Source organism: Heterodontus francisci, chromosome 42 (genome assembly GCF_036365525.1).
Source record: "Heterodontus francisci isolate sHetFra1 chromosome 42, sHetFra1.hap1, whole genome shotgun sequence".
NCBI lineage: Eukaryota > Metazoa > Chordata > Chondrichthyes > Heterodontiformes > Heterodontidae > Heterodontus > Heterodontus francisci.
This window is the reverse complement of record NC_090412.1, coordinates 16,689,307-16,715,106: the sequence shown is the minus strand read 5'-3', so window position 1 is coordinate 16,715,106 and position 25,800 is coordinate 16,689,307. Positions and strand designations below refer to the sequence as shown.

General features: G+C 42.1%; 1 protein-coding gene across 1 annotated transcript in view; it reads left to right on the top strand.

Annotated features, from left to right (window-relative positions):
- Positions 1-506: 506 nt before the first annotated feature.
- caly (calcyon neuron-specific vesicular protein) overlaps positions 507-25,800 on the top strand; it is a 39,563-nt gene continuing 14,269 nt past the window's right edge. Inside the window, exons 1-3 of the mRNA XM_068020326.1 lie at positions 507-533; positions 1,738-1,788; positions 18,265-18,419. Of these exons, the coding sequence (XP_067876427.1) occupies positions 18,291-18,419 (129 nt within the window). The 5' untranslated portion in view covers positions 507-533; positions 1,738-1,788; positions 18,265-18,290. The remainder of the gene's footprint in view (positions 534-1,737; positions 1,789-18,264; positions 18,420-25,800) is intronic.

Genomic DNA, 25,800 nt, shown 5'->3' with positions numbered 1-25,800 from the left:
ATCTTGAAGCACCCTCTTCCTTATTCACTCTCCATTACAGCCTGCTGCTCCTTTCAAGCTGGAAGGCCTCTGATTGGCCCTCCAGCTTCGAGAGCCTGCCTGCCATCCTTATTCGGATGGTGAACCTGTCTGCAGGCCAATTAAGTCCCCATGAAAATCACAACAAGTGACTGTTTATCCCCCACCCCCTTCCCGGGGGAGGGTCTGGGACCCGTAAACAGTCCTGACCTCTGCTTCCCACCCCCGGAGAGAAAATCCTGCCTCATAATTCCAGCTCTATCTGGGATTTTCGGAATATCATAAATGGAATTTAATTAGTCACAATTGAATAATTTTATGCTCATATCCTGCAGCATTTGGTGTTAGCCTTTGGGCTCAGAGTGATTTTTCAAAGAAAATTTTATCTGGCTTTTATATCTTAAGAGGTTAAATAAATTGGAATAAAAACAGAAAATGCTGGTAATATTTAGGCAGCATCCGTGGAGACAGAAACAGAGTTAATGTCGATGGCCTTTCATCAGAACTGGAAAAAGGTAGAGATGTAAGAGGTTTTAAGCAAGTGAAGAGGCAGAGAAAGGGCGGAAGGTGAGAAAGAACAAAAGGGAAGGTCTGTCATAGGCTAGAAGGCAGGAGAGATTAAATGGCAAAAAGGATACTGGTCCAAGACAAAAGGAATTGGTAATGGAACAAGCAATGAAAAAAAAAGTTTTTTTCATTTTCTTTGAGCCCAATTGCTAGTTTTAAAAACATTGGAGATGGGAAAAGAGGTGGTTTGACTGGGGGGTGGGTGGGGGGGTGCGGGGGAGGGGGGGGGATGGTTGCAGGTGGGATGTCATGGGATGAAACCACCAAGAATACATCCAACTGCAACATTGGACAGATTCAATGCCAGTGTAGGTAGCCTATTAGATTGGATCAGAGTCTGTTGGCTCACTGTTTTTTTTCGAGTCCATACTTTTGAAAGAACAATGTCACAGAATGCCATCCTGTTCTATTGGAAAATTGAAAATCTTGGATATGAATGCTGAATAATGGTAGCACCCTGTTGCAAATCTTATACGGCTCAAAGATGAAAACCAGAATTTGACATGACCTGCAATTGAGACGCATGTGACTGGCATTTGGATATGTAGCCCTGCTGAAGGCACAAAACTTATTTGTTAAACTTTGAAACGATATTTGATGGGCTGCTGATTTTTTTTCCTATTGATGCTGACCCTCAGTTGTGATCTGTAGGCAACTATTGTGAGCAAGTTATTAGCTCACAGTAACCTGCCACAAAAATTAAAATGTGACCTGGCTAATAAAATTTGCTTCTTAATCTCTGTAAGATCCTTTGCTTCTAATGTCACTACACTAGATATTTATAAAACTAATGCATTTACTGTATTTTACCCCATAGTTACATGTAATAAAAAATACAGAAATACATTATTAATCTCACACAAAGCTCTCACCTTTACGTTATCTGAATACTAAGAGGGGAGCATCTTCAATTAGAATGACATTTGGAGCTTCTGAAAGCCTCTCTGATAGGGTAAACAGGTCAGCTCTTTATGTTGACCTTTCATCTGTCAAACGTCAGCAGTGTCGAGCTAACAGGTAGCTTCAACACACCAAATCTGGGGAGAAAATAACGCTAACAAACATCTCCTAGGCAACCAGCTCTCCGTCTCTCGTTCTCTTTCACACTCTCACTCTCACAGTCTGTTTCTCTCATTGACTCTCTCCTTACAGACCTCAGCAAGTCACCAGCTCCTTCCCATCAAAGCACACACTCCGCTACTGGTAAGTACCCAGACCAATTATATCTAAAATGAACTGCAACTATTTGCTATTGCACCAAATGTTACTCTGACAGTTTTCATATACATTATTTATATTTTGCAATTCCGAAGGCAAGGGGAAAAGGCAACGCGTGATAATTCAGTGGGTTTCTAAGTGTTATTTGGCGGATCTTTAGAAAAGCATTGTCAGATTGGGAGGATTGTGCTGAAGCTTTGCTCGTTTTTAATAACAGAATTTATACATTCATGTGAGTGCACCAAACGAAGTGGATTATTTTGGCGTTTACCAGTGTTAATTAAATCACAAGTGTCCGTTTCTGCTTTAAATTGTAGCAACATTGAATACAAAACGGTCCCATGTTTAAAGCTATGCAGATCATTCAGGCAAACCAGAAAGAGAAAATATCAGTAGAGATGAGACCCTAACTGCTTTCTCGGTAGCCTCCGCCCATGCGGCTGTTGGGAGACAAAAGAGGCTGGTATCAAGGGTAAATATCCCCTTATCAACAGGCACAGCTTCTCTGTGTAAACCGTGGGGTTGCAGAATACGCTAGTGTGTGGGGAGGAGGCTGATCTCATCTATTTTTTAAGGAAAACTATTTTTTTTTTCATCGGTTTCTTGACTCCACTCACTCTGCCCTAGTTACATTCGCTCTGCACCCGGGATGTGTAGCATTCAGAGGGCCTGCTGGAATAAGGTGAATTAAGATCTCCATGTCAAAACTAGTATTTGTAAAACAAAATAATAATTTCGAAGTACGCTATGGAAAAGCCCCCGCCCCATTCTGTGCTACACTCCAATGAAAGGATTGTTCCCTCTTGTTTCCACATTTAACTGTCACAATGCAGACAGAGGTGGCTCGACAGACTGTAATGGTTTTCTCGAAATAAGAAAAAATCTTTTAATGGTAATTCCTTAAACCAGGAAGAGACAAGAGTGTGGGGAAACAGAACGCTATAAATATGACATAAATCTCTACCAACAACGGGGAGAAATTATGCAGAAAGCAGGTTGTTTTTAACTCAATGGTGATGAAACACTTCAGCCTTGCATTGGTTATTAAACAGCGTATTTCTTGGAAGGAATTATTTATAATTTTAACAAGAACTTTAAACATTTAAACTAAAACTTTAACCATTGCTGTTGTGTAGCAGATACTGATCTCTGTAGAGGGAGCTGCATCATGGTAGACCACATTTTATACCGCAAGCTGCACTTTACACGTAACTTTCCCGAGCGTGTTTATGGATTATCCGAGTGATTAATGTTTAGGGAGTATTCGCTTTCTACCGACATCGAGATTAAAGGCTGCCAGCAGGGTGCCTAAATTTTGCAAAGTGGCTTTCCACCAAGTCTGAGTGATCGAACTATATGACCACTTTCACAGCCGTGTGTTCATACAGCGTTTCATTCATTGCTACTGCATGTACGGGCAAGCTCCTGCACGATTATCCAGCATAGTGCTTCAGGACGAGAGTAAATTGGTGTCTGTTAGCGCTGATTGGGCCCTTTTTCTAGGGGAACATGGTCTCGATATGGAACAGATTATGATCGAGTGGATCTCCCCGGTTTAGAACAATATTGTAATTAGTTTGCATGTAGAAAATTACAGGTTAAATGCTTGAGTTCGGCAAAATTTAAAGCAGTCCAGCTCTTGAAAGGGGCACCATGCAATTTTCTTGCCGAGAATAACCATCCTAGCATAATAACAGTATCTGTTAAACTCAGTACAATAACAGTATCTGTATGTTTTGCTGCAGTTTTCTCCCCTCATCTGTAGGTGATGATATATGTTGGCCCTGGGTGCTACTAGTGATTTTCTAAATATGTTTGCCCATATTTCATTACCTAAGCATAGATAGTGAGTGTTGGCAGGTCAAACAGGCATCATCACACTGAGATTGGACTGTCCTCTTTACATGTCCAGCAGGGGTCACTAGATAGTGATTGGCTGATTTTTCACTCACTAGTCACTCACTCAAAGCCAATTCTTCTGCACTGAACGTCAGGCCCCGATGAGATTAAGTCAGCATGGAAGGGGAACAAATTTTCACCCGTAACCTCTCCAACATAAAGACCACCTACTTGCACCTCTGTAATATCACCTATCTCTGCCCCAGCCTCAGTTCATCTGATGCTGAAAGCCTGCTTTTGTTCCCTCCAGAGATAACTATTCTAATGCTCTCTTAGTCAGCCTTCCACGTTTTGCTCACCCTTCGCCCCTCTGATTGCTGACTTATATTGGCTCCAGGTTCACCAATGCCTCGATTATAAAATTCTCACCCTTCTGTTCAAATCCCTCCATTGGCCTTGGCCCTCCCGAGCTCTGTCACCTCCTGCAGCCTCACAACCCTCCAAGGACTCTGCATTCCTCCAACTCTGGCCTCTTATGTGTCCCCAATCCCTTCAGCCCACCATTGGTGGCTGTGCTTTCAGCTGGCTAGCTTCTAAACTCTGGAATTCCCTCCCTAAATTTGTTCAGCTCTCCACCTCTCTCTCCCCCTTTCACACCCACCATAAAATCTATCTGTTTAACCAAGCTTCTAGTTGCCAGTCGTACTATCTCCACTTTGACGCAGAATGAATTTTTCTCTGCTCACAGTCCTGTGAAGTGACTTGGGATGTTCTCCTATGTTAAAGGTGCTCTATGAATACAAATTGTTGCTGTCACTGCTGCTGTTGTTGCATGACTCATTATCACATAGGACAATGCATTACCAAGCAACCAAAACAGCCTAATGTCAGGTTATGTTTCGAAGATATTCATTTTCCAATATACATCTTTCAGTTAGAAACTTAAAAGAAAATCACGCCTGTGTATTATTTATAAATCTGTTAACGTAATGTTTCCACTGAGCTATACATCTTGAAAAGCAAAAAGATGACCCAGTTATATTGACGAACAGTTGATGGAGCACCAAATAGTCACGCTTAGTGCTTCAATGGTTTCAACAGAGCTAACACAATGATATAGGGATTCGGGCTGTCTTATTAATGCTGACTGTCTTGTCCTGGTTGAATTGTAAGTTATATCAATAACGTCAGCAATGATGGAATACTAGTTAGTCTAGCACGTCTTACCCTCCCAGTTGGACTTGTAAGCATGGCACACATGGCCTGTAATGTGTAGAATATAACATTCTAGAATGAAATGCAAGGCTAGAATCTTATATTCTAATACTTTAGAGTAAAATATAGGGAGACTAGAATATAACACTGCAACATGCCAGGACATAACAGAAAACCATTCAATCATTCTGCAACATAACAGGAGGCTAGAAGACAACATTATGGTATTCCAGAATATAACAACTTGCATTTATATAGCACCTTTAACACAGTAAAGTCCCAAGGTGCTTCACTAGAGCGTTATCAGACAAAATTTGACATGGAGTCACATAAAGAGATATTAGGACAGGTGACCAAAAGCTTGTTGAAAGAGGTAGTTTTAAGGAGTGACTTAACATGAGGAGAGAGAGGTGGAGAGGCAAAGAGGTTAGGGCATAGGCAGTTGAAGGTGTGACCACCAATTGTGAAGAGTTGTTAATCAGGGATGTACAATTGACCAGAATTGGAGGAGCACAGAAAATCTAGGAGGGTTGGAGATATAGGGAAGGGTGAGGCCCCAGAAAGATTTGAACACAAGGATGAGGATTTTAAAACTGAGGCGTTGTTGGATTGGGAGCCAATGTAGGTCAGTGAGCAAAGGGATTAGAGTGAATTATAAGTTATATCAGCTGAGTGGTATCGACAATGAATTCCAACATTCTAGAATATAACAGAAAGGAGATGTGAAGGAGACATGCAAAAATGATATTCTAATTCACTATTGCTGAGACACATGCAAAGAAAAAGATTATTGCATTCTTAAAAGGATTCAGGAGAGATACCTGGCAGGATTATAACTGCAGATCGAAAATTTATGATAATGAGTTTAAGAGCATGCAATGAGAAATCTGTGGAAGGTTATCATTGTGGTGATTGAAAATTAACTAGATACAGGATAACAATGGAAGTGGGTATCATATAATACCCTGTCGAGAAGGTCAGCCATTCTCTCCAGCATACTTGGGGAACTTGTTTCTCATTAGTGTCTCTAGCCTGCATAAATTGGTGAGACAATATTCACCCCTTTGTTGCTTGGGGCTATAGCTTCATAGCCATAAACTGCTATTGTCAGATCAAACAGAAACTAATTAGAAGAATGTATAAAGCAATGGAATTTTAAGAATCTCATGGTGTGGGGATTTGTCATGGTTATACTGTGATTGACTTCAGGCATTACATGGTAAATGCTTTGCATTCAAAATTTCCACCCAATTGCTTTCTTCTCAAGGTTCCCCTCAAAGTCCAAATCCGATGTCACTTGTGCAATGAACAAATAACACAACTGTTTTCAAGCTCAGTATAACAACGTCAATATAGTATATTTTCTTTTAGGATCTTATTTCAAAGTGCAGTATATCTTGCCTCCAGTTCCACCAAGTCAATCCCAGCATTCCTGGTTTTGATCACTGAGGCTTCCTTGACTGATTCAGATTATTTTATATCCGTACCTGGGATTGTCATTGCAAAACGATGGAATTTTACTGCAGTCATAATAGTAACTGTGCTTCCCTGCGGTGATTTTATTGTGGGGATAAAGAATTATTACCTTTCTATGCAAAACATATAAATTGATACACAATGTAAGATGGATTTTTTTCACATTGTGCCTGTCATTCTGTGGTGGCCATCTTCAGGCTAAATGACCTAAGTGAAAATAAAAACCCTCTTACATTTTGTTTCTCTGTGGTTAACATATTTTCTTCAAAACATTTTTAAAATATATTTTCATTACATGCTTTGAAATTTAAAATGGGGAGAGGTGTTGGGTTGTGAATCAGAATACAATTGGGGTTTGAAAAATACACCAAAATCCTCTTTCCTTCCAGCCGTATGATGTGAATATGTGCAATCTCAATCCAGTTCCCAGTGGAGGTAGGCTTGATGACTTGCAATTCTCAGAAATTGGCATTAAACTGATGTAGCAGAAGTGACCCTCTGAGCTTGTGTAGAGTAATGGAGCTTCTTTGCAACTTTTAGATACCTGACATGGGACTGCTTGATGCTGATACTGGATGGAAATACAAAGAGAGATAGAGATAGAGAGATAGAGCTTACATTTATATATCGGCCGGAATTTTATGGTGGGCGGATGGGAACCGACCTCCGACATAAAAATCGGTGGCGAACCCGCTTCTGCCTCACCTGGGGATCTGTTCCATTATTTACCGGTCGCCAAGCTTTAATTGTGCCGAGGTAGGACTTCCACCCACTTGAGGTAGCAGTGGCCAATGCTGGGACTGCAGCCCAGCTGAAGATAGAAGAAGACGTGGAGCCGGGAGGAAAGTAAGTTTTGGTTTCCTCACCGGGGTTAATCAGTCGGACCCCGGCGAGGCAAGGGTGGTCGGTTGGGGGGAAGGGGGGGGGCATGTTGGGTGCCGAGGGGTGGTTGGGATAGCGGGGGCGGCCCTCCATCGGGCACCCTGTGCCTGATAAGCAGGCACACCCCCCACCCCGGGATGATCAGCAGCCGCCTGGTTTTGCCAGACAGCTTTTCCTGGCTCCAGGACGCCAGCTTACCACACGTAAAATCCACATGGAGGCGGGCGAAGGCCCTTAAGTGGCCATTAAATGACCATTTAGGGCTTTGATTGGCCTGGGGTGGGCAGGCCATTTCACCACCCCCCCCACCCCGCCCTACTTAAAGGGCGGCAGAGGTGGGAGCGGGTTGGGAAAACCTCCCGGAGCCTCCCGCTGCATTTTACACCACCCGCACACCCCCGCCACCATCCTGCTCATTGGGGTGGCGTAAAATTCTGGCCATCATTTTCACAACCTCAGGACATCCCAATGTGCTTTACAGCCAATGAAGTGTTTTTTTTTGAAGTGTAGTTACTGTGGTAATGGAGGCAAATAGTACATTGTTCATCTTAAAAAGTACAAAAAATAAACAATTTAAATCACCTGGTACAGTGTGTTGGAGGCCCATTGCACTGTGTCATGGAATGCTGCGGTGCAGACTCATACGCACAGTCCTCCACACTGTCAGTTACTTATCTCAACCATGTCATCATGAAGGTGCAGTCAGCAGAAGCCTGGTACTTCCTCATCGAAAACAGAGACAAAGTGCAGGGAGAGTTACTCCACAGTGTTCTGATGCACTTCTGCTGGCCAGTTTCAGAGTGCCATTGTGGAAGGCTCCGGAGCAATTGGTTCAGTCAGCCTCTTGGTCATGGATTAAGCCTGGCAAACAGAAAGAGAAGAAGAAAAAGCAAGTCATTCACACTGAAGGAAAAAGACAATGGAGAAAGACAAATCCCAATAGGAACTAACAGATCTCTAGTGGCATTGCACATGGATTATCAGAAACAAATATTGGCATCGGTGAAGGCAGCTTCGAGAATGGAGTTAACATGCAGAAATAATTAAGTGCCTATGCTAAAATCATGCATTCTGACCGGGGTAAACTTTCTTCCAGGGCTGTCTGAACTCCCGCACCCTCTTTGATGGAAGATCTCTAGAAATCCCAAAGAACTAGTGTGAATGACTCTTTATGGGGTGTTTCTGCCAATCTTCCACTAAAGTTCCAGTGGGAAAGCTGCTGCAGCAATTCAAACTCTCCCCATTTTCATATAATATTTTATTTGATATTATTTGTAGTTAAATAGTAAAGCTTGGAGAGCGAGGAGTAGAGTTGGTTGGAGCATAGGTGTTTCCCTGCAGTCCAGGATAAACATACAAACATATGAATTAGGAGCAGGAGTAGGCCACTTGACCCCTTGAGCCTGCTCTGCCATTCAATAAGTTCATGGCTGAACTGATTACTCCACATTTCCACTTACCCCCGATAACCTTCCACCCCCTTGCTTATCAAGAATCTATCTACATCTGCCTTAAGAGCTGGGAGACGCAATATGGAGGCATGAGAGCACCGCCATTGGTAGGAGATTAATTAATGCAGGACAAGCAGTTTCATTATTAGTGTGGACATAGGAATTTATAATGGCAAAGTTCACACACAAGTGTGACCAAAACATGAGAACAGAAGGTAAATTTCCATAGACAGGAAGATTGTTAATATTATATGTTATGATACATATCTCAAGTAACATAAAAGCACTTCAGCTCCAGTGTTGCTCTTTGAAAACATTTTGCGAACTCCTTTTCAATACATGAATGTGTCATTGATCTAGATAACAGTTGAAGGTAATGCCAGTGGTTTATGATAATACACATTGATTTATAATGTTTAGTTTGATTCCGTGCATGTTCAAGATTTTCACACCTGTGATTCTAGTCCCTAAATCAGCAGTTGCCCTGATAAAGCTTGAATTTCTGCTACATGTGCTAAATCAAGAGAAATAGTATATAAGCAGTTGGAATATATATAACAATCTTCAATTATATAACACCTTTAACAGAAAAAATATCCTTAGGTTCTTTGCAAATAGGCAGATGAAAATGGACCGTAAGCCCAAAAGGATGAGGTTAGGATAGCTGTTCAACAGCACAGTCAAACAGTTGAGAGAGTTGAAGAAGCCAACATGATTAGTGAGGGAGTTCCAAAGAGTAGAATTAAGAGCTGAAGGCTCTGCTACCAATGGTGGGGTGAATGAATGTGAAAGAAGTCTAGAGTCAAGGAAATATAATTTTCAGGAAGAGCTACAGGACTGGAGGATGTTGCAGAGATAGTGTGGGACAAGACAATGGGAGGAATTTCCAGACAAGGAGAATGACTTTCAACTGAATGTATTAAGGTGTGGGAAGGCAGTGTAGGTCAGTGAGGATGGAGGTTGATGGGTGAATGGACATACTGCAGAAACATAGCATAAAGAAACCACAAAGCATAGAATTTCTGAATAGCGATTAACTTTTCTTTTATGCTTCCATTGTGAGAGCAGCAGGGAAGCTTTCTTCCCTGTGCTATATGTAGCAAAATTGTAAATGTGTTCTTTAGAAAGAAACTTACAATTTCAATAGACACAGCATGAGGTGGAGATCTTCCCTGCTGATTGGTTATTAAGCAGAATGTGTCATAATAGATCCATTGCTTATCCAATGATAAAAAAAAAGGCTCATTTTATTGTTGCTAAGCTGATGGTGTTTGAACTGGTGTGGCTGTTCTAGCTGGTGTCAACTGAGCGTTACAGCAATTCAATAAACACTTACAGCAATAACTGTTTCTCTTCCAGTTTCTTCCCTCCTTCCTGAAGCTGCTGATACACGCTGGGTTACATTTCCAGCACTTCACCCAAGGTCCACAGACATGTGCAATCCAGTTGGATCATGATCAGAAGCTGAAACTCTGTCTGATTTTCATTCCTAGCTATTTGAAGTTAGTTGTATCTTTAACTGACAGCAACTAATTCAAACAAGCCTGGGATTGAACTGAGACCTTCTTGTTTTTTTTGGCATTGTATTGTATCTGGCTGGACAGTCACATATGGAACCATTGGAGGAGTTATACCTTCAGGGTGTTAATACATGTTATGTGAAACCTGATTCTTTGGGCTAGAAATTGCTTGATTCAGGAATGCAACAATAGTGGTCAATTAATCTTCAGCAGTATCAATTCTTACCAACCACATGTTGAAATCCATTAATTGCCAACAGGCAATCTATTAAAGAAATATTTCATCTTAATAACTATTTTGATAGAATTTTTAATTCATCAAGATCAAGAAGACAGGGCTGGCAAATTAAATTTTATTTCTTTCTGACGGCTACTCCCTGCCAACAATCAAACACATTCCAACTGCAGCAGAATTTCCATTTTCTGCACCTGCCCCTTTTTATGAGTGAAATTTCCCACAAAGGCAAATTCCTACATTGCTGTTCCTGGTGAGGATTGGTGCTGACATGGAGCGCTGGTTGGGGAATTGCGGTGCTGCAGACCTTGATTTTCATAAGAACATAAGAAATAGGAGCAGGAGTGGATCATTCGGCCCCTTGAGCCTGCTCTGCCATTGAATATGGTCATGGCTGATCTTCTGCCTCAACTTCATTTTCCCACTAGCCCCCCAATATCCATTGATTCCGAGTGACCAAAAATCTGCCTATCCTGGCCTTAAATGTATTCAATGATGGAGCATCCACAACCCTCTGAGGGAAGAAATTTCTCCTGATCTCAGTCCTAAATGATCAACCCTTTATCCCGTGTCTGTGACCCTGTGTTCTAGATTCCCCAGCCAGGGAAAACAACCTCTCAGTTCCTACCCTTCAGAATCTTGTATGTTTCAATGAGGTCAGCTCTCATTCTTCTAAACTCGAGAGAGTGTAGACCCAATTTACTCAGCCTCTCATCAAAGGGAAACCCTCTCATCCCAGGAACCAGTCTAGTGAACCTTCACTGTACTGCCTCCAAGTCCTTAGATGTGGAGATGAATACTGCGCGCAGTACTTCAAGTGTGCTCTCACCAAAGCCCTGTACAATTGTAGCAAGACTTCCTTATTCTTGTACTCTAATCCCCTTGCAATAAAGGCTAACATGTCATTTGCCTTTCTAATTGCTTGCTGTACCTGCATGCTAACTTTCTGTATTTGTTTTACAAGTACACCCTAGGCCCTCTGAACATCAACATTTACAAGTTTCATGCCTTTTAAAAATATTCAGTTTTTCTATTCTTCCTACCAAAGTGAATAACCTCTCACTTCCCCACATTATACTCAATCTGCCACCTTGTTGCCCAGTCACTTAATCTGTCTATATCTCTTTGCAGCCTCTTTGCATCCCCCTCACAGCTTACATTCCCACCTAACTTTGCAGCATCAGCAAACTTAGATACATTATTCTTGGTCTCTTTGTCTAAGTCATTAATATAGATTGTAATTAGCTGAGGCCCTAGCACTGATCCTTGTGGCACTCCACTAGTCACAGCCTGCCAACTCAAATGTGCCCCGTTTATTCCTACTCTCTGCTTCCTGTCCGTTAACCAATCCTCCATCCATGCTAATATATTACCCCCAACTCCATGAGCTCTTGTGTATTAACCTTTTATGTGGCACCTTATCGAATGCCTTTTGGAAATCCAAGTATACTACATCTACTGGTTCCCCTTTATCAACCTTACTAGTCACATCCTAAAGAAGCTCTAATAATTTTGTCAAACCTGATTTCCCTTTCATAAAACCATGTTGACTTTGTCTGATCATACTATGATTTTCTTTAATAATAGATTCCAGCATTTTCCCGATGACTAATGCCAGGCTAACTGGCTGTACTTCCCTGTTTCCTCTCTCCAACTCATGAATAGCGCTAATACATTTGCTAACTTCCAATCCACAGGGTCCGTTCTAAAATATAGGGAATTTTGGAAAAACATAGCTAGCGCATCCACTATCTCTGCAGCTGCCTCCTTTAGAACCCTCGGATGTCGGCCATCAGGTCCTGGGGATTTGTCAGATTATAGTCCCTTACATTTTTCAAATACTTTTTCTCTTCTGATATCAATTACCTTAAGTTCCTCACTCTTATTAGCTCCTTGGTTATGTAAATTAAAATTTAAATTAACAGGTGGAAAATCGGGACAGTAGGCCGAAGATTTCCTGACCCAACAAACTGGGAGCACCAAAGGAAACTGCTCCATGGACTCAAAATTAGTGCTGAATTTTAAGTTTGCATTTGGATGAGATTGGCATTGCCCAAATACAGAGGAGGCACAATTCCATTTAACTTCAGTACAACGGAAACCTAGAGTGCCAGAGTGAAATGACATTTTTACTTATTGCTTTGACCCTGTTAAACACATACCCACACATGCGCAAGTGCGGCCTCAACACAACACATAGCTTGGAAGATCTGAATGTTGACGAGCTCTCTTTGGATTCCACGATTATGAGCTCTGTAGGAAAGATGTCCAGTGCATGCTATGTGTAATGAATTGTAAATGTATTCTTCATAAAGATGTTCAGTACATTCTGTGCACAGCTGATTGGGTATTAAGCTGAATATCTCAGAATCAACCAACTCCTACTCCAATGTTACTAAAATGATTGCTTTTTCGATGCTGAGCTGATATTGTGCCTAATGACAAGACATAGATCACGATGATCTGTAGGAGTATAAGTGCTACTGTCTTTGTGTTCTATTATTCAATCACCTTGCTCCATTTTTAGTCACCTTGTTCCATTCTTCAACTCCACGAGAATGTGAGCAGAGGTAGTAATGTGTCTACTCTGCATCCCTGCTAACTTCAGTAGCAAGAACTCTTTCACAAGTTCCATCAACTTTTGGGCTTATTTTTAAAGGGCCTATTGTTTTACAGCAGCGTATTTTACTGCCAGTTAATATTACAATGAAGACAATGTACTAACCCTCTGTGTTTCCCTCTGTTCTCAGATTACTTGTGATTGGATTAATAAGTGTGGGATAAACAAGCATGACCCTAAATTAATCAGCAAACAATCAGAACTGAGGCAAGGAGTGAAAGTAAATGTTACAAGTCCTATAAGGGAGAAAGTTAAATGTAAACACTGGAACCAATATTTGAACCTTCAAAAAAACACAATTAAAAATGATTAATCAGAGGGGAAAAGAGGAGCTTTACAGTGAGCAAAGCTGCAGATAGAAACACAAATGTATAAAATTATTTCAGTAGCAAAACATTAAGAAGGAAGTCAAAGATGAAATGAGAATCTTAAAGGATACATCACTGAGAATAATCATAAAATAGTTAATAAACCTAATGATTACTTCCTCCAAACAGTCATCAAGACAAATGCGAGCAAAATGCCATTGCTAATCAGTATTAATCCAAATAAGTAAGATGGAAGTAACAGACTAAAAGGACTAAAAACCATATTGACTCACAGGGATGGATGGTGACGATCCCTGAGTATTAGGAGAGACAAGAGATGAGATTTTTGAAATGCTATAAAGGCCTTTTATGAGGGAGTCACTGAATGTTGGCGATGTTTGCTAGATTTAGAAGGCGAAGATTCTTCTTGACCCAACCTGCTTATATTTTTGAGGAAGTGACATGCCAAGTGAATAGTAGAAAGCCCACCAATGTAATGGACATGAACTTCAAAAATCTGTATGATAAAGGCCACATGAAAGACTGAAAATTATTCTGAATGCACAGATAAGGAATTGGCTGAAAAATAGGAAAAGCAATAGATGGTTGTTAGGAGAACAATGAAAAGGAAGGGGGGAGGGAGGAATGAGGTGGGGGCACAGGGAGAAACACAAGCTGGTCAAATTTGCAGATCATTCCAAACTGGGTTGAATCTGAGGAGGTAACCAAGAACCTATGAAGTTAATTAGGCTAAAAAGCATGACTAAAAATCTTGACAACAGGAAGTAAGGTTTAAGGCTATGTACTTGGCCCTGAGATGAGCTTCCGACCACATATCTGCACCATCACTAAAACCACCTACTTCCACCTCTATAACATCGCCTGACTCTGCACCTCCCTCAGCTCATCTGCTGCTGAAACCTTCATCCATGCCAAATCTCTAGACTTGAATATTCCAAAGCCCTCCTGGTTGACCTCCCATTCTCCACCTCCATAAACTTAAGGTCATCCAAAATTCTGCTGTTTGTATCTTAACTCGCATCAAGTCCCATTCACTCATCACCTTGTGTTCACGGATCTACATTGGCTCTTGGTTGAGCAATGCCTCAATTTTAAAATTCTCATTTATGTTTTCAAATCTGTCCATGGCCTCACCCCTCCCTATCTCTGTAACTTCCTCTCGCCCTACATCCCTCCGAGATATCTGCACTCCTCCAATTTTGGCCTCCAACACATTCCTGAATTCAGTTGCTCCATCCCTTCAGCTACTGAGGCCCTCAGCTCTGGAATTCCCTTACTAAACCTTTCTGCCTCTATCTTTCCTTCCAACTTTAAGACACTTCTTAAAACCTACCTCGTTGAGCAAGCCTTTGGTAATCTGCCCTAATATGGCTTGGTGTCAAAGTTTGTTTGATAATGCACCTGCGAAGCACAATGGGACGTTTCACTATATTAAGGGCGCTATATAAATACAAATTGTTGTGGATGAATTCGACAAGATAAACCATTTGTGGAAATCAGCAATTTTAATGAATAAGTACAACTAATCACACACAGTATCAAGGCAATACGTACAAAAGCTGGATCATATCCCAATCCTTTGACGAGTCAGTGACCATGCTTTGAAGCTGTCTGAGCCTTTGTTCTACCCTTCCACTTGCACAGTTCTTTATATTGCCCTAACTCCATGTGACATCCACATGGCCGTGACATGATCAGCGGCCAATTTTGCTCATATATTGACCTGCTTCCATTTTCTTTCTGCCTGATCTTTTCAGCAGTTTCGAACCCCTCTGTCCTGTTGTTTCTTATGAACTACAGCAGGAGCCAAGGCCCACTCCCCAACCAGTATTCTCATTGAAATAGTCAACTGAAATTTTCCTCAGACAAGTATTTTCTTCCATTAAGGGGAACAAAAATACTTTCCTTTAAGACAGATGACTGCCTCCAAGAAGGATTTAGTAGTCCTATATTTTCTCAAAGTGCAAACTGTAAGTCGTTAATCAGAAAGTGTTTTTGTATAACGTCTTGTCTCTGATCAGATGCCCATTGGGATGTTATAGCATTGCTGCTCATCTCACTGTCAAAACATTCTGAGAAATTGTCAACCAATTTCAGAAATGTTATCAAGTAAATAATATATGTAGAAATAATCTTGTTTGCACGTGCATTTATGTATGTTGATATATATCTATATCTTTATATATTTATATACTATACAAATAAATGCATAGCCATGGGATGATATAGAAGTACCTGAAATCACTTAGTTTTTATGCTTACACACCCATCAGTTGAAAAGCTAAATACAATCACATCAAGAACATAACTGGCCATGTATTTTTTTTTGTATGTAAGTTTGAAAACATTAAATGTCGATGTCCACGTTGACCACTCACTATATGGGCTCTGGTGATACAGAGTAATTAGAAACTATTATTCCCGGGATTTCTCATAGTGAACAATGGCTAACAAGATGCTCCGTGCTTTGGGCACCATCTCCATAGGGGCACATTAAGCTGTCTTTCATCTTCCACTTATGTATCGGGTGGCTGCAGAGCCCATATGAAGTTCTGATGCGATTTGCGGTGACCCATATTTTACATGGCGCGATGAAGCAGGTTGTTGATCTGCAGGGTCCATGATCCGGTCCTGGTCTTTGACCTCTCTGGCACATGCTGTGCCACTTGTCTTTTGGTGGGAGTTCTGAGAGTTGAGAGATAAAGCTGCCAACCAGAATGGGTGTCTGGATGTAAGGCAGCATCTGAGGAGCTTCTGGAGATCTTCATTAATAGGCAGATCTGGGTTTGCTGGAGCATGATTGTATTCTCTGATTATTCTCTTCTAAGAGGTGTCAGCAAGCTATGTTTGAGGACAATGAGCCAGACTGTTGGTGTTGGTTTCAGCACTCCTCTGGTGATACAGTTGCAAGTCCACAAGATTTCTCCATACCTCATGACCATGCTGGTGTGCAATATTCAGCCATTAGGAAAACAAGGCTCGAGGTGGATGTCCACAGGGTATAAGCATCCGCTCTCGAGCTGGAGCCAGCTGATTTGTGGATTACTTTGATCCTTCACTTTATCTTAGCTGTGGTTTTGGTCAGATGTCAATGATATGTGAGACTGCAATCCAGAAGCTTTCCAACGAAATTTGGGATACCCTTGGACCTTGGTTCAATCCCAGAGAAAGGAGCAATCAGGCACTTGTCCGCGTGCCAGTTCCTTAAATGAAATGCTCAGGATATTCTGAGGATTCAGATAAAGCTGCCACAGCTTCTAATAGTATCATGTACTAGTCTGTAAGAATAAAGGTGCAATTTTGACCCTCCTATACAGTCCACACGATTGATCACTTTTTATTAATTATGTTATAACACATGCGGGCAAGGTTGCAGAGTTAGTACATTGCCCTTTTTTCCTGGGATCTTCTTTGAATCCAGTGCAAACTGATGGGGTAAAGGTACCAGCATTTTCTTTGACTGTGTACAGAGGTCCCATGACTTTGGCAACCCGAACTCGGTTGCTTGTGAGCATGAGCTGATCATACTGAGCACAAATTGGCACCAAATAAGTGGAGGAATGGAACTGAGTGAATTTCTCTTCCAGAGAGCTGGTGCAGTCATGATGGGCTGAATGGCCTCCTTCTGCACTGTAACAATTCTGTGAACAATGGTGAAAGCTGATGTGATATGCTGAACCTTCACAGTCTGGACATGGAGAAGAAGGAACTTTAAAAGAAAGACTTACATTTATATAGCACCTTTTCAGGATGTCCCAAAGTACTTTACAACCAATGAAGTACTTTTGAAGTGTAGGCACTGTCATAATGTAGGAAACGGGACAATCAATTTTCACACAGCAAGCTCCCACAAACAGCAATGTGAAAATGACCAGATAATCTGCTTTTGTGATGTTGATTCAGGGATAATTATTGATCAGTTCACTGGGGATAACTTTGTTTCAAAATAATGCCACGGGGTCTTTTATGTCTGCCTAATGTTCTACTCCAGAAAGCCAGGCAGCGAAGGATAGAACTGGAGCCAATCTTCACGTACTTTATGCTTTTATTTACAGAGGTATACATGCATTTCCAAACCCAACCACCTCAGTTTCAGTCTGCTCCTATATATAAGAGTGGTCCCCAGTTAATGCCAACCATCTGAATACAATTAAATACTTAATAACCATAAATATTTTAACACCCAAGAGATCAGAGAGGGCCTTAGTTTAATGTCTTATCTGAAAGACAGCACTTCCGACAGTGTAGCACTCCACTCCCGCAATACCGCCGGCCTTGATTTTTGTACTTAAGGCCCTGGAGTGGGACTTCAACAAAATGCGTCATTATTTTATAATAATGTTCAGTGCTTGAGAATTCTGATAGCGCCGCCTTGAAGAAAGACAACAATGTTTGCTGTCAAATAAAACTGACTGTATTGGTAAATTGATTGGGTTCTTCTGTGAATAAAAATCATGTTGACACGCTATTGTGGCAAAGTTGGTTTCCAATTGTGGTTTACTGATATTTAAATAACAATGGACTTGCTGGAAAAGCAAAGGGAGTGAAGGAGATAATGTCTGCTCCAGAGGTCGTATTTCAACATGGTGGGATTTCAGGAAAAATTTAACCGCAGGCTTTACTGACTCTAAAATAGAAATAGAAAGTGCTGGAAATACTCAGCAGGGCAGGCAGCATCTGGGGAGAGAGAAACAGTTTCAGATTTTCAGCATCTGCAGTATTTTGCTTTTTTACAGACCCCGCCTGCAACCTCTTTGATGAATTAACAATAGCCCTTTATATTGTAAAACTGGGAACAGGCTCTTCAAATGTTACATTGGAGCTGTGCTAAAACACAGGAAGTCTCTTTATCAGAAGTAGTTCCTGATGATCTTTCTGTTATTTCCTTTTTCAGGCTACTTTAGTCATCCTAAATCAGACATGGTGAAGCCTGGATGCCACCTCTCTGAGAAGTCAGAGAAAGAACACAGTGCAGACGATGGCTTTGATAATATCCCCCTGATAACCACACTGGATGTTAATCAGCTTCAGCAGCCTATCCCTGAAAAGGTACACAGCAATACATAGCAACTGTGCATGGTTTTAATGAAGGGAGATCACAGCGTGATGACTGGGGCTTCAGTCCACACCATGAAACTCCAAGGCAGCTGCCACTGTGGCTATTCAGCACCATTGAAGTGGATAATTAGTAGAAAATGTTCATGTGTACATGAGTGCAACAGTATGAGTTAAAAAAGAATGAAATTAGGACTTAGTTTTAAGTAACCGTGATTGTATCGACTTATGGACTCGATGGACCGAATGGCCTCCTTCTGTGCCTTTATAACTCTATACTGCTATCACAACGCAGCATGATTTTATTGGCATAAAAACAAAGGAAGAAATTAGGAGCTGGCTTCGGTGCCATTCAGGTTAGATGTGGGTTCAATCATCACACAGTGATTTCCCTATCTTGGCCTTGCTATTATGTTGGGTTGTCTTGAGAATTTCTTTCACAAGGAGCAAAGTGGAATTTGGAAGATGAGTGTCCTCAGACATTCCTGTGCATGTTCTGGTGGCTGCTCAGGGGCAGAGCTCTAGAAACAGGCCACTTGTTCTGTCTCTTGTTTAGAGTCCAGAATGTGGCATGGATCCAAAAGGGAAGGGGAGAAAATGGCACTTAAAATGGCAGAGGCAGCTCCCAGCATGTACATAAAGATAAAACACGGGAAGCACAGTGGTTAGCACCACAGCCTCACAGCTCCAGGGACCCGGGTTCGATTCTGGGTACTGCCTGTGCGGAGTTTGCAAGTTCTCCCTGTGACTGCGTGGGTTTTCGCCGGGTGCTCCGGTTTCCTCCCACAGCCAAAAAAAACTTGCAGGTTGATCGGTAAATTGGCCATTGTAAATTGCCCCTAGTGTAGGTAGGTGATAGAGAATATGAGATTACTGCAGGGTTAGTCTAAATGGGTGGTTGTTGGTCGGCACAGACTCGGTGGGCCGAAGGGCCTGTTTCAGTGCTGCATCTCTAAATAGAATAAAAATAAATTAAATTAAAAGCCGATAGCGACCATTAAATGAGAAATCAGTTACACGGTGGGAAATTAACATATGAATGCTTAATGTGAATTCCTGTGCTTTTTCAGTGGAGAGGCAAATTCAGTGTCTGTGCTGAAATTGCAGAGGTTATAACGTCAGATGAATGCATTAAGCCTGCATACAGTGATATTCCACATTATAATTTCCGGGTCTACATGAATGGATACATGAGAACTGAACAGTATGAGTTTAACCAAAATGAAATTAGTACTTTGTATAAAGTAACGTGCTTGTTTCAGCTTATATTGATATCATGCTATTTGATGACTGAAGACATTATGGTGATTTATGTTAATCAGTTGTGGGATTAAAAGCATCATAGTAATGAATCAGACAGATATGTGCCTCCCAATAGATAATGCACATTAACAAACAAATAATGCCAGATTATCGATCAACCTCTATGTTCGCTGCACCACAAATACAGTTGGTCTCCAAAAAAAACAGCTTCAATCATTTCAGCTGTAGTATTTACATCACAGCAGTAACATATACTGTGTGATATTCTTTCGGTTCAAAGGACAGTTTAAGTCCCTAAATCAGAGCTTAGAGTGGGCTCAGTCATCTTATCCCCAATTTTTATTTACACCAGTTAAAAATTTAAATTCTATATATGTAGATCAGGTGCTGCAAAAACATTTTTCCTTGAATCTTCCTCGCTCCTCAACTGAAGGCACTGACTGATTCTACAGAACAATTCTGTGCTAAACTAATCGGCCTTCATGTGTGGGAATAATTGGCGAGTAACAGCAGGCTATTTAACCTTGGGGGGCAGCGCCATCAAAACTAAACCCGATTCCCATCCAAAATATGCACTAATTAATGGCAATTGCTGAGATAAAATTACCAACCAAAGATTAAACCTAGAAGCTTCCTGATCTATATGATTTAATACTCCATCAGGTAATGAAGTTCAGCACTAAGCTGTCAGGAGCTGTGAAAATTCAGAAACTGAAATATAAATTATGTATGGTGGCAACATTTGTTTCTAAAGAATTCTCCGCTTAAAATAGACCTTCCAATGCTGCAGTTCCAGTCACATGATGTCATCGACAGTATCTTCAGCAGTTATTAAGCCCAGTGGTGAGAAGGAGCTGAATAAAACAGACGCAGCAGTTGAACTGTTTCTGGTTAAAGACAGTACCTGTGTTGATGGTAATTCAGCTTCCCTGCACTGTTAACCTCACTAATTAAAGTCACTTCACTTGTACAGAACCTGGTTATAAAAAGACAACCACATATGTTGAGCAGAATCGGTTTGAACAGAGGAATCATCCAATTTATTTTTATTGCACACTTATCATTTAGTCAGGGTGCCTTGATTTACTCCTATCCAGCTTCCTAATGATATCAACGCTCACTATTTCAACAGAATTTTGAAAGAAATCAACGTAAACAAAAACTGGACAAAAAGCTGTAAAAGTGAAATGTAATTCCGGAGCTGATTCTAGTGGGTAGAAATGTGGGTATGTGTTGCGCTCAGTTTTTTGAGCATAAAATGGGTGTAAAGCATACCAATTTAGCAGTAAGACAGCCTGTGCCTAATCCGTGCAGGCGGTGGCCCCACTGCTAAATTGATAGGGTCCATTTTCTGGGCATCCACCAGGCTATAAATTTAAATACATTAGTGAGGGGCCCATTGTAGAACTTCATTATGAAATTAATTATCCAGGAGTGTGGCAGAAATGCTCTGCTGACAATTAAGCCATTACGATCACAGCCCCCACACCATGATCCATTCACACAATTCACCCGGGACATGCTTGAGGCTGCTAATGGGATGGGTAGGCCTAAATGGTTTCGTCTCATTTGGTGAGCTGCCTGTGAAAGTGCAACTAATGCTGGCAACCTGCCTCAAAGGTGCAGCTGAAACCCGAGGATCAATTTCTATGGATCCTCAGGCCTCTTGGTTTTGGGTGCAGGCAGCTCCTGCTTTGCCAAGTCTGTGCCCAAAAAAGGCCCAGACAAATTTTGAACCTCTAGCTGCTTAAATGAACAATTCGAAATGCTGAAATCTAACAGTTTCTAGGACCCGAATTGTACGGCCCCCAAATGAGCAGGCTGGTGGCGGGGGTGTAAAATTGAGTGGGAGGCGGGGGGTGGTGGGGGGGGGGGGGGTCCATTCTGGAACCCCTCTCGCCCCCTGCTGTCATTTTATGCGGGGCAGCGGCGATAAACGGCCCTCGCACCCCAGGCCAATCAAGGCCCTTGTGGCCAATTAACTGGCACTGGAGGGGCTCCTCCCACCACCCTCAGCAGCCAGATGGCAGAAGCCTCAAGAACCCAGCCTGCTAAAACCAGGCGGCCTTCTTGGGAGCTGGGGGGGACACCCTCCTGATCGGCCACACAGTGCCCCTTGGAGAGCTGCCCTGAAGCCCCAACCGCCCCCAAAGGACAACACTCCACCTACCCTCCCTAACCGACCCCCATTGCCTCACCGGGGCCTGGCCGATTGTCCCCAACGAGGCCCTAAAACCTTACCTTCATTCTGGGGCCGTCCTTCACCTTGCTTGTGATGGCTGGATGCAAACCCAGCTGTGGCTACTATTCCCGGTGGCATTGCTGGGACAAGAGCTGCCAGCCCGCTGATTGCCCAGCAGCTTCATTAGGTGGGACTTCCTGCCTGAAGGAGGTGGAAGTCCTGCCCAAGACCAATTAAGGGTCTGGGGACTGAAAAATACCAGCCTGGCTCCCCAGGCCTGGAGGAGGCGGGCTCGCCACTGCCTTTTCAGCTGGTGGGCGGGGCCTCCCATGCAATGGAAAAGTTCCTAAGTTCCGAATACTTTGACTGTCATGAAGAATATATTAAAGTGAACTCGGAACATTCCCCATTTGGTTCAACTGTAAGGTACTTAGAGACAAACCCAGACTATCTATGATCTATTGGCACTAAGCTAGTTTCGGGTTAGGCACTCACACCAAAGTAAGAGTGTGTGGTGAGCTGGGGGTGGTGGAAAAATCAGTCATCTGTTTTCTTTGAGTGCGAGAATTTACAATTAATGAATTCAGCAGCACAATCTCCATTGCACAAACCATAATTCATCTTAGCACATTAATGGCATCTTATACTCAATGTATGCTTTTAGCACTTGATCTTTATGCAGTTCCAACCTTAGTATAATCTGCTATTTACATTGAATTTTGTATCAGGTGATGCAGGATCATTCCAGTTGTGTTCCGGATTAGCTTGATCCTGTTGCCGTAATCTGTTACTGTTTCTTTATACCAGTGTGTTTGAGCAAGTTGACGGCACCATGGTGACATGCCTGTAAAGTCACTGATCCTGTGCTCCCAGTGGAGAGTAGTGCTAGAAGGCAGCTTAGGTTGGAGAAACAATGCTCCAGTATTGTAGTCTTACCTCCAACTCTCATCCCCTTAGAGTCCAATTCCTTGCTGGGAGTGTGGGATTGATTCTCCACTGTAAAGCAGAAAGTAGGTTGTGTGGGGAAATTTAGATTGCTGCAGTGTCGAGCAGAACTCGGGTGTAAGAGTAGAATCTGCACAGCGTAGTCTCTCAACCTCAAGTAGGAGAATTTAGACTTTAATCTGAAGGGTGTCGCATATATGAGGGATGGTGCATGGTGTTGCTGGGTGGACGCTGAACTATGGAGACAAGTGACTAGTGTAGTTGACATATGTCTTATTCATGCTGTATTTACTCAGATTTAATTTCCTGTTTTGTTACTTTTCAGCAAGTTGCAGTGTTCTGTTGACTTGTTAAAATAATCTTATGGGTGGATTTTGCAGGCCTTGGGCCCATTCCCTACTGGGCTGTATTGACGTCGTTCGCTGTACTTTTCTTGCTAGTGCTTTTTTTACCCAGTTCATGCCTTAGCATCATTAAAGACCCAGATTTGATGTCAAAATATTTCAATGATCAAATCTGGGGAATTTTCCCAGATTTGCTCTATTTCTTTCCTTCAGCACCCACTTAGAATGGCCAATTAAGTTCTCAAAGGGGGACAGACTTTTCTGTTTGCAGTGTTTACAGTACCTGTTCAAACTGTATTGGTTTTATCAGACATTTTTCCATATTTCTCAAAAGTCTTTTGATCAACATTCTTTAAATTAAGTTTATTGTTCCGTGACAGTATTTTGTGCTTGAGGTGCTGGGAGAGATTTACCTGCCAATAACTTCCGGGTCAGCAACGAGTCAGTTGAGTTTTGCCCTCTGCAACAAGTACACCTGCAGTCAAAATTGCAGCATGGGGACAACACTGCCAATGGTTAGCGCTGCTCTCATTTGTTATACCAGGGTTTCATTTCCAGCCAGCACTAAAGTATTAGTTAATGATCTGCTCTCGTATGCATATTCAATGTAGAAAAATAAGGAGGTCACCTATTAGTTGGAAAATAAGAATCTAAATGGGGTAAAAGACCAAAGGGATCTGGGAGTGCAAATACACAAATCACTAAAAGTAGCAACACAGGTTAATAAAAAAAGCCAACCAAGCACTAGAGTTTATTTCTAGTGGGAGAGAATTGAAAAATTATGTTAATCTTGTATTGAAACTTGCTTAGACCACACTTGGGGTTCTGTGTCCCGTTCTGGTTGTCATATTATAAAAAGCATATAGAGGCACTGATGAGGGTCCAAAAAAGATTGACAAGAATGATACCAGGGCTGAGGGGTATCAGGAAAGGATGAACAGGAGGTGAAAGTAGAACATGAATTGAAGGTATAGTAGCATGGTGGTTACATTACTGCACTAGGTATCTGAAGGCCTGGACTAATGATCTGGTGACAAACAAAGAACAAAGAACAAAGAAAATTACAGCACAGGAACAGGCCCTTCGGCCCTCCAAGCCTACGCCGATCCAGATCCTCTATCTAAACCTGTCGCCTATTTTCTAAGGGTCTGTATCTCTTTGCTTCCTGCCCATTCATGTATCTGTCTAGATACATCTTAAAAGACGTTATCGTGCCCGCGTCTACCACCTCCGCTGGCAATGCGTTCCATGCACCCACCACCCTCTGCATAAAGAACTTTCCACGCATATCCCCCCTAAACCTTTCCCCTTTCACTTTGAACTCATGTCCCCTTGTAATTGAAACCCCCACTCTGGGAAAAAGCTTCTTGCTATCCACCCTGTCTATACCTCTCATGATTTTGTACACCTCAATCAGGTCCCCCCTCAACCTCCGTCTTTCTAATGAAAATAATCCTAATCTACTCAACCTCTCTTCATAGCTAGTGCCCTCCATACCAGGCAACATCCTGGTGAACCTCCTCTGCACCCTCTCCAAAGCATCCACATCCTTTTGGTAATGTGGCGACCAGAACTGCACGCAGTATTCCAAATGTGGCCGAACCAAAGTCCTATACAACTGTAACATGACCTGCCAACTTTTGTACTCAATACCCCGTCCGATGAAGGAAAGCATGCCGTATGCCTTCTTGACCACTCTATTGACCTGCGTTGCCACCTTCAGGGAACAATGGACCTGAACACCCAAATCTCTCTGCACATCAATTTTCCCCAGGACTTTTCCATTTACTGTATAGTTCATTCTTGAATTGGATCTTCCAAAATGCATCACCTCGCATTTGCCCTGATTGAACTCCATCTGCCATTTCTCTGCCCAACTCTCCAGTCTATCTATATTCTGCTGTATTCTCTGACAGTCCCCTTCACTATCTGCTACTCCACCAATCTTAGTGTCGTCTGCAAACTTGCTAATCAGACCACCTATACTTTCCTCCAAATCATTTATGTATATCACAAACAACAGTGGTCCCAGCACGGATCCCTGTGGAACACCACTGGTCACACGTCTCCATTTTGAGAAACTCCCTTCCACTGCTACTCTCTGTCTCCTGTTGCCCAGCCAGTTCTTTATCCATCTAGCTAGTACACCCTGGACCCCATGCGCCTTCACTTTCTCCATCAGCCTACCATGGGGAACCTTATCAAATGCCTTACTGAAGTCCATGTATATGACATCTACAGCCCTTCCCTCATCAATCAACTTTGTCACTTCCTCAAAGAATTCTATTAAGTTGGTAAGACATGACCTTCCCTGCACAAAACCATGTTGCCTATCACTGATAAGCCCATTTTCTTCCAGATGGGAATAGATCCTATCCCTCAGTATCTTCTCCAGCAGCTTCCCTACCACTGACGTCAGGCTCACCGGTCTATAATTACCTGGATTATCCCTGCTACCCTTCTTAAACAAGGGGACAACATTAGCAATTCTCCAGTCCTCTGGGACCTCACCCGTGTTTAAGGATGTTGCAAAGATATCTGTTAAGGCCCCAACTATTTCCTCTCTCACTTCCCACAGTAACCTGGGATAGATCCCATCCGGACCTGGGGACTTGTCCACCTTAATGCCTTTTAGAATACC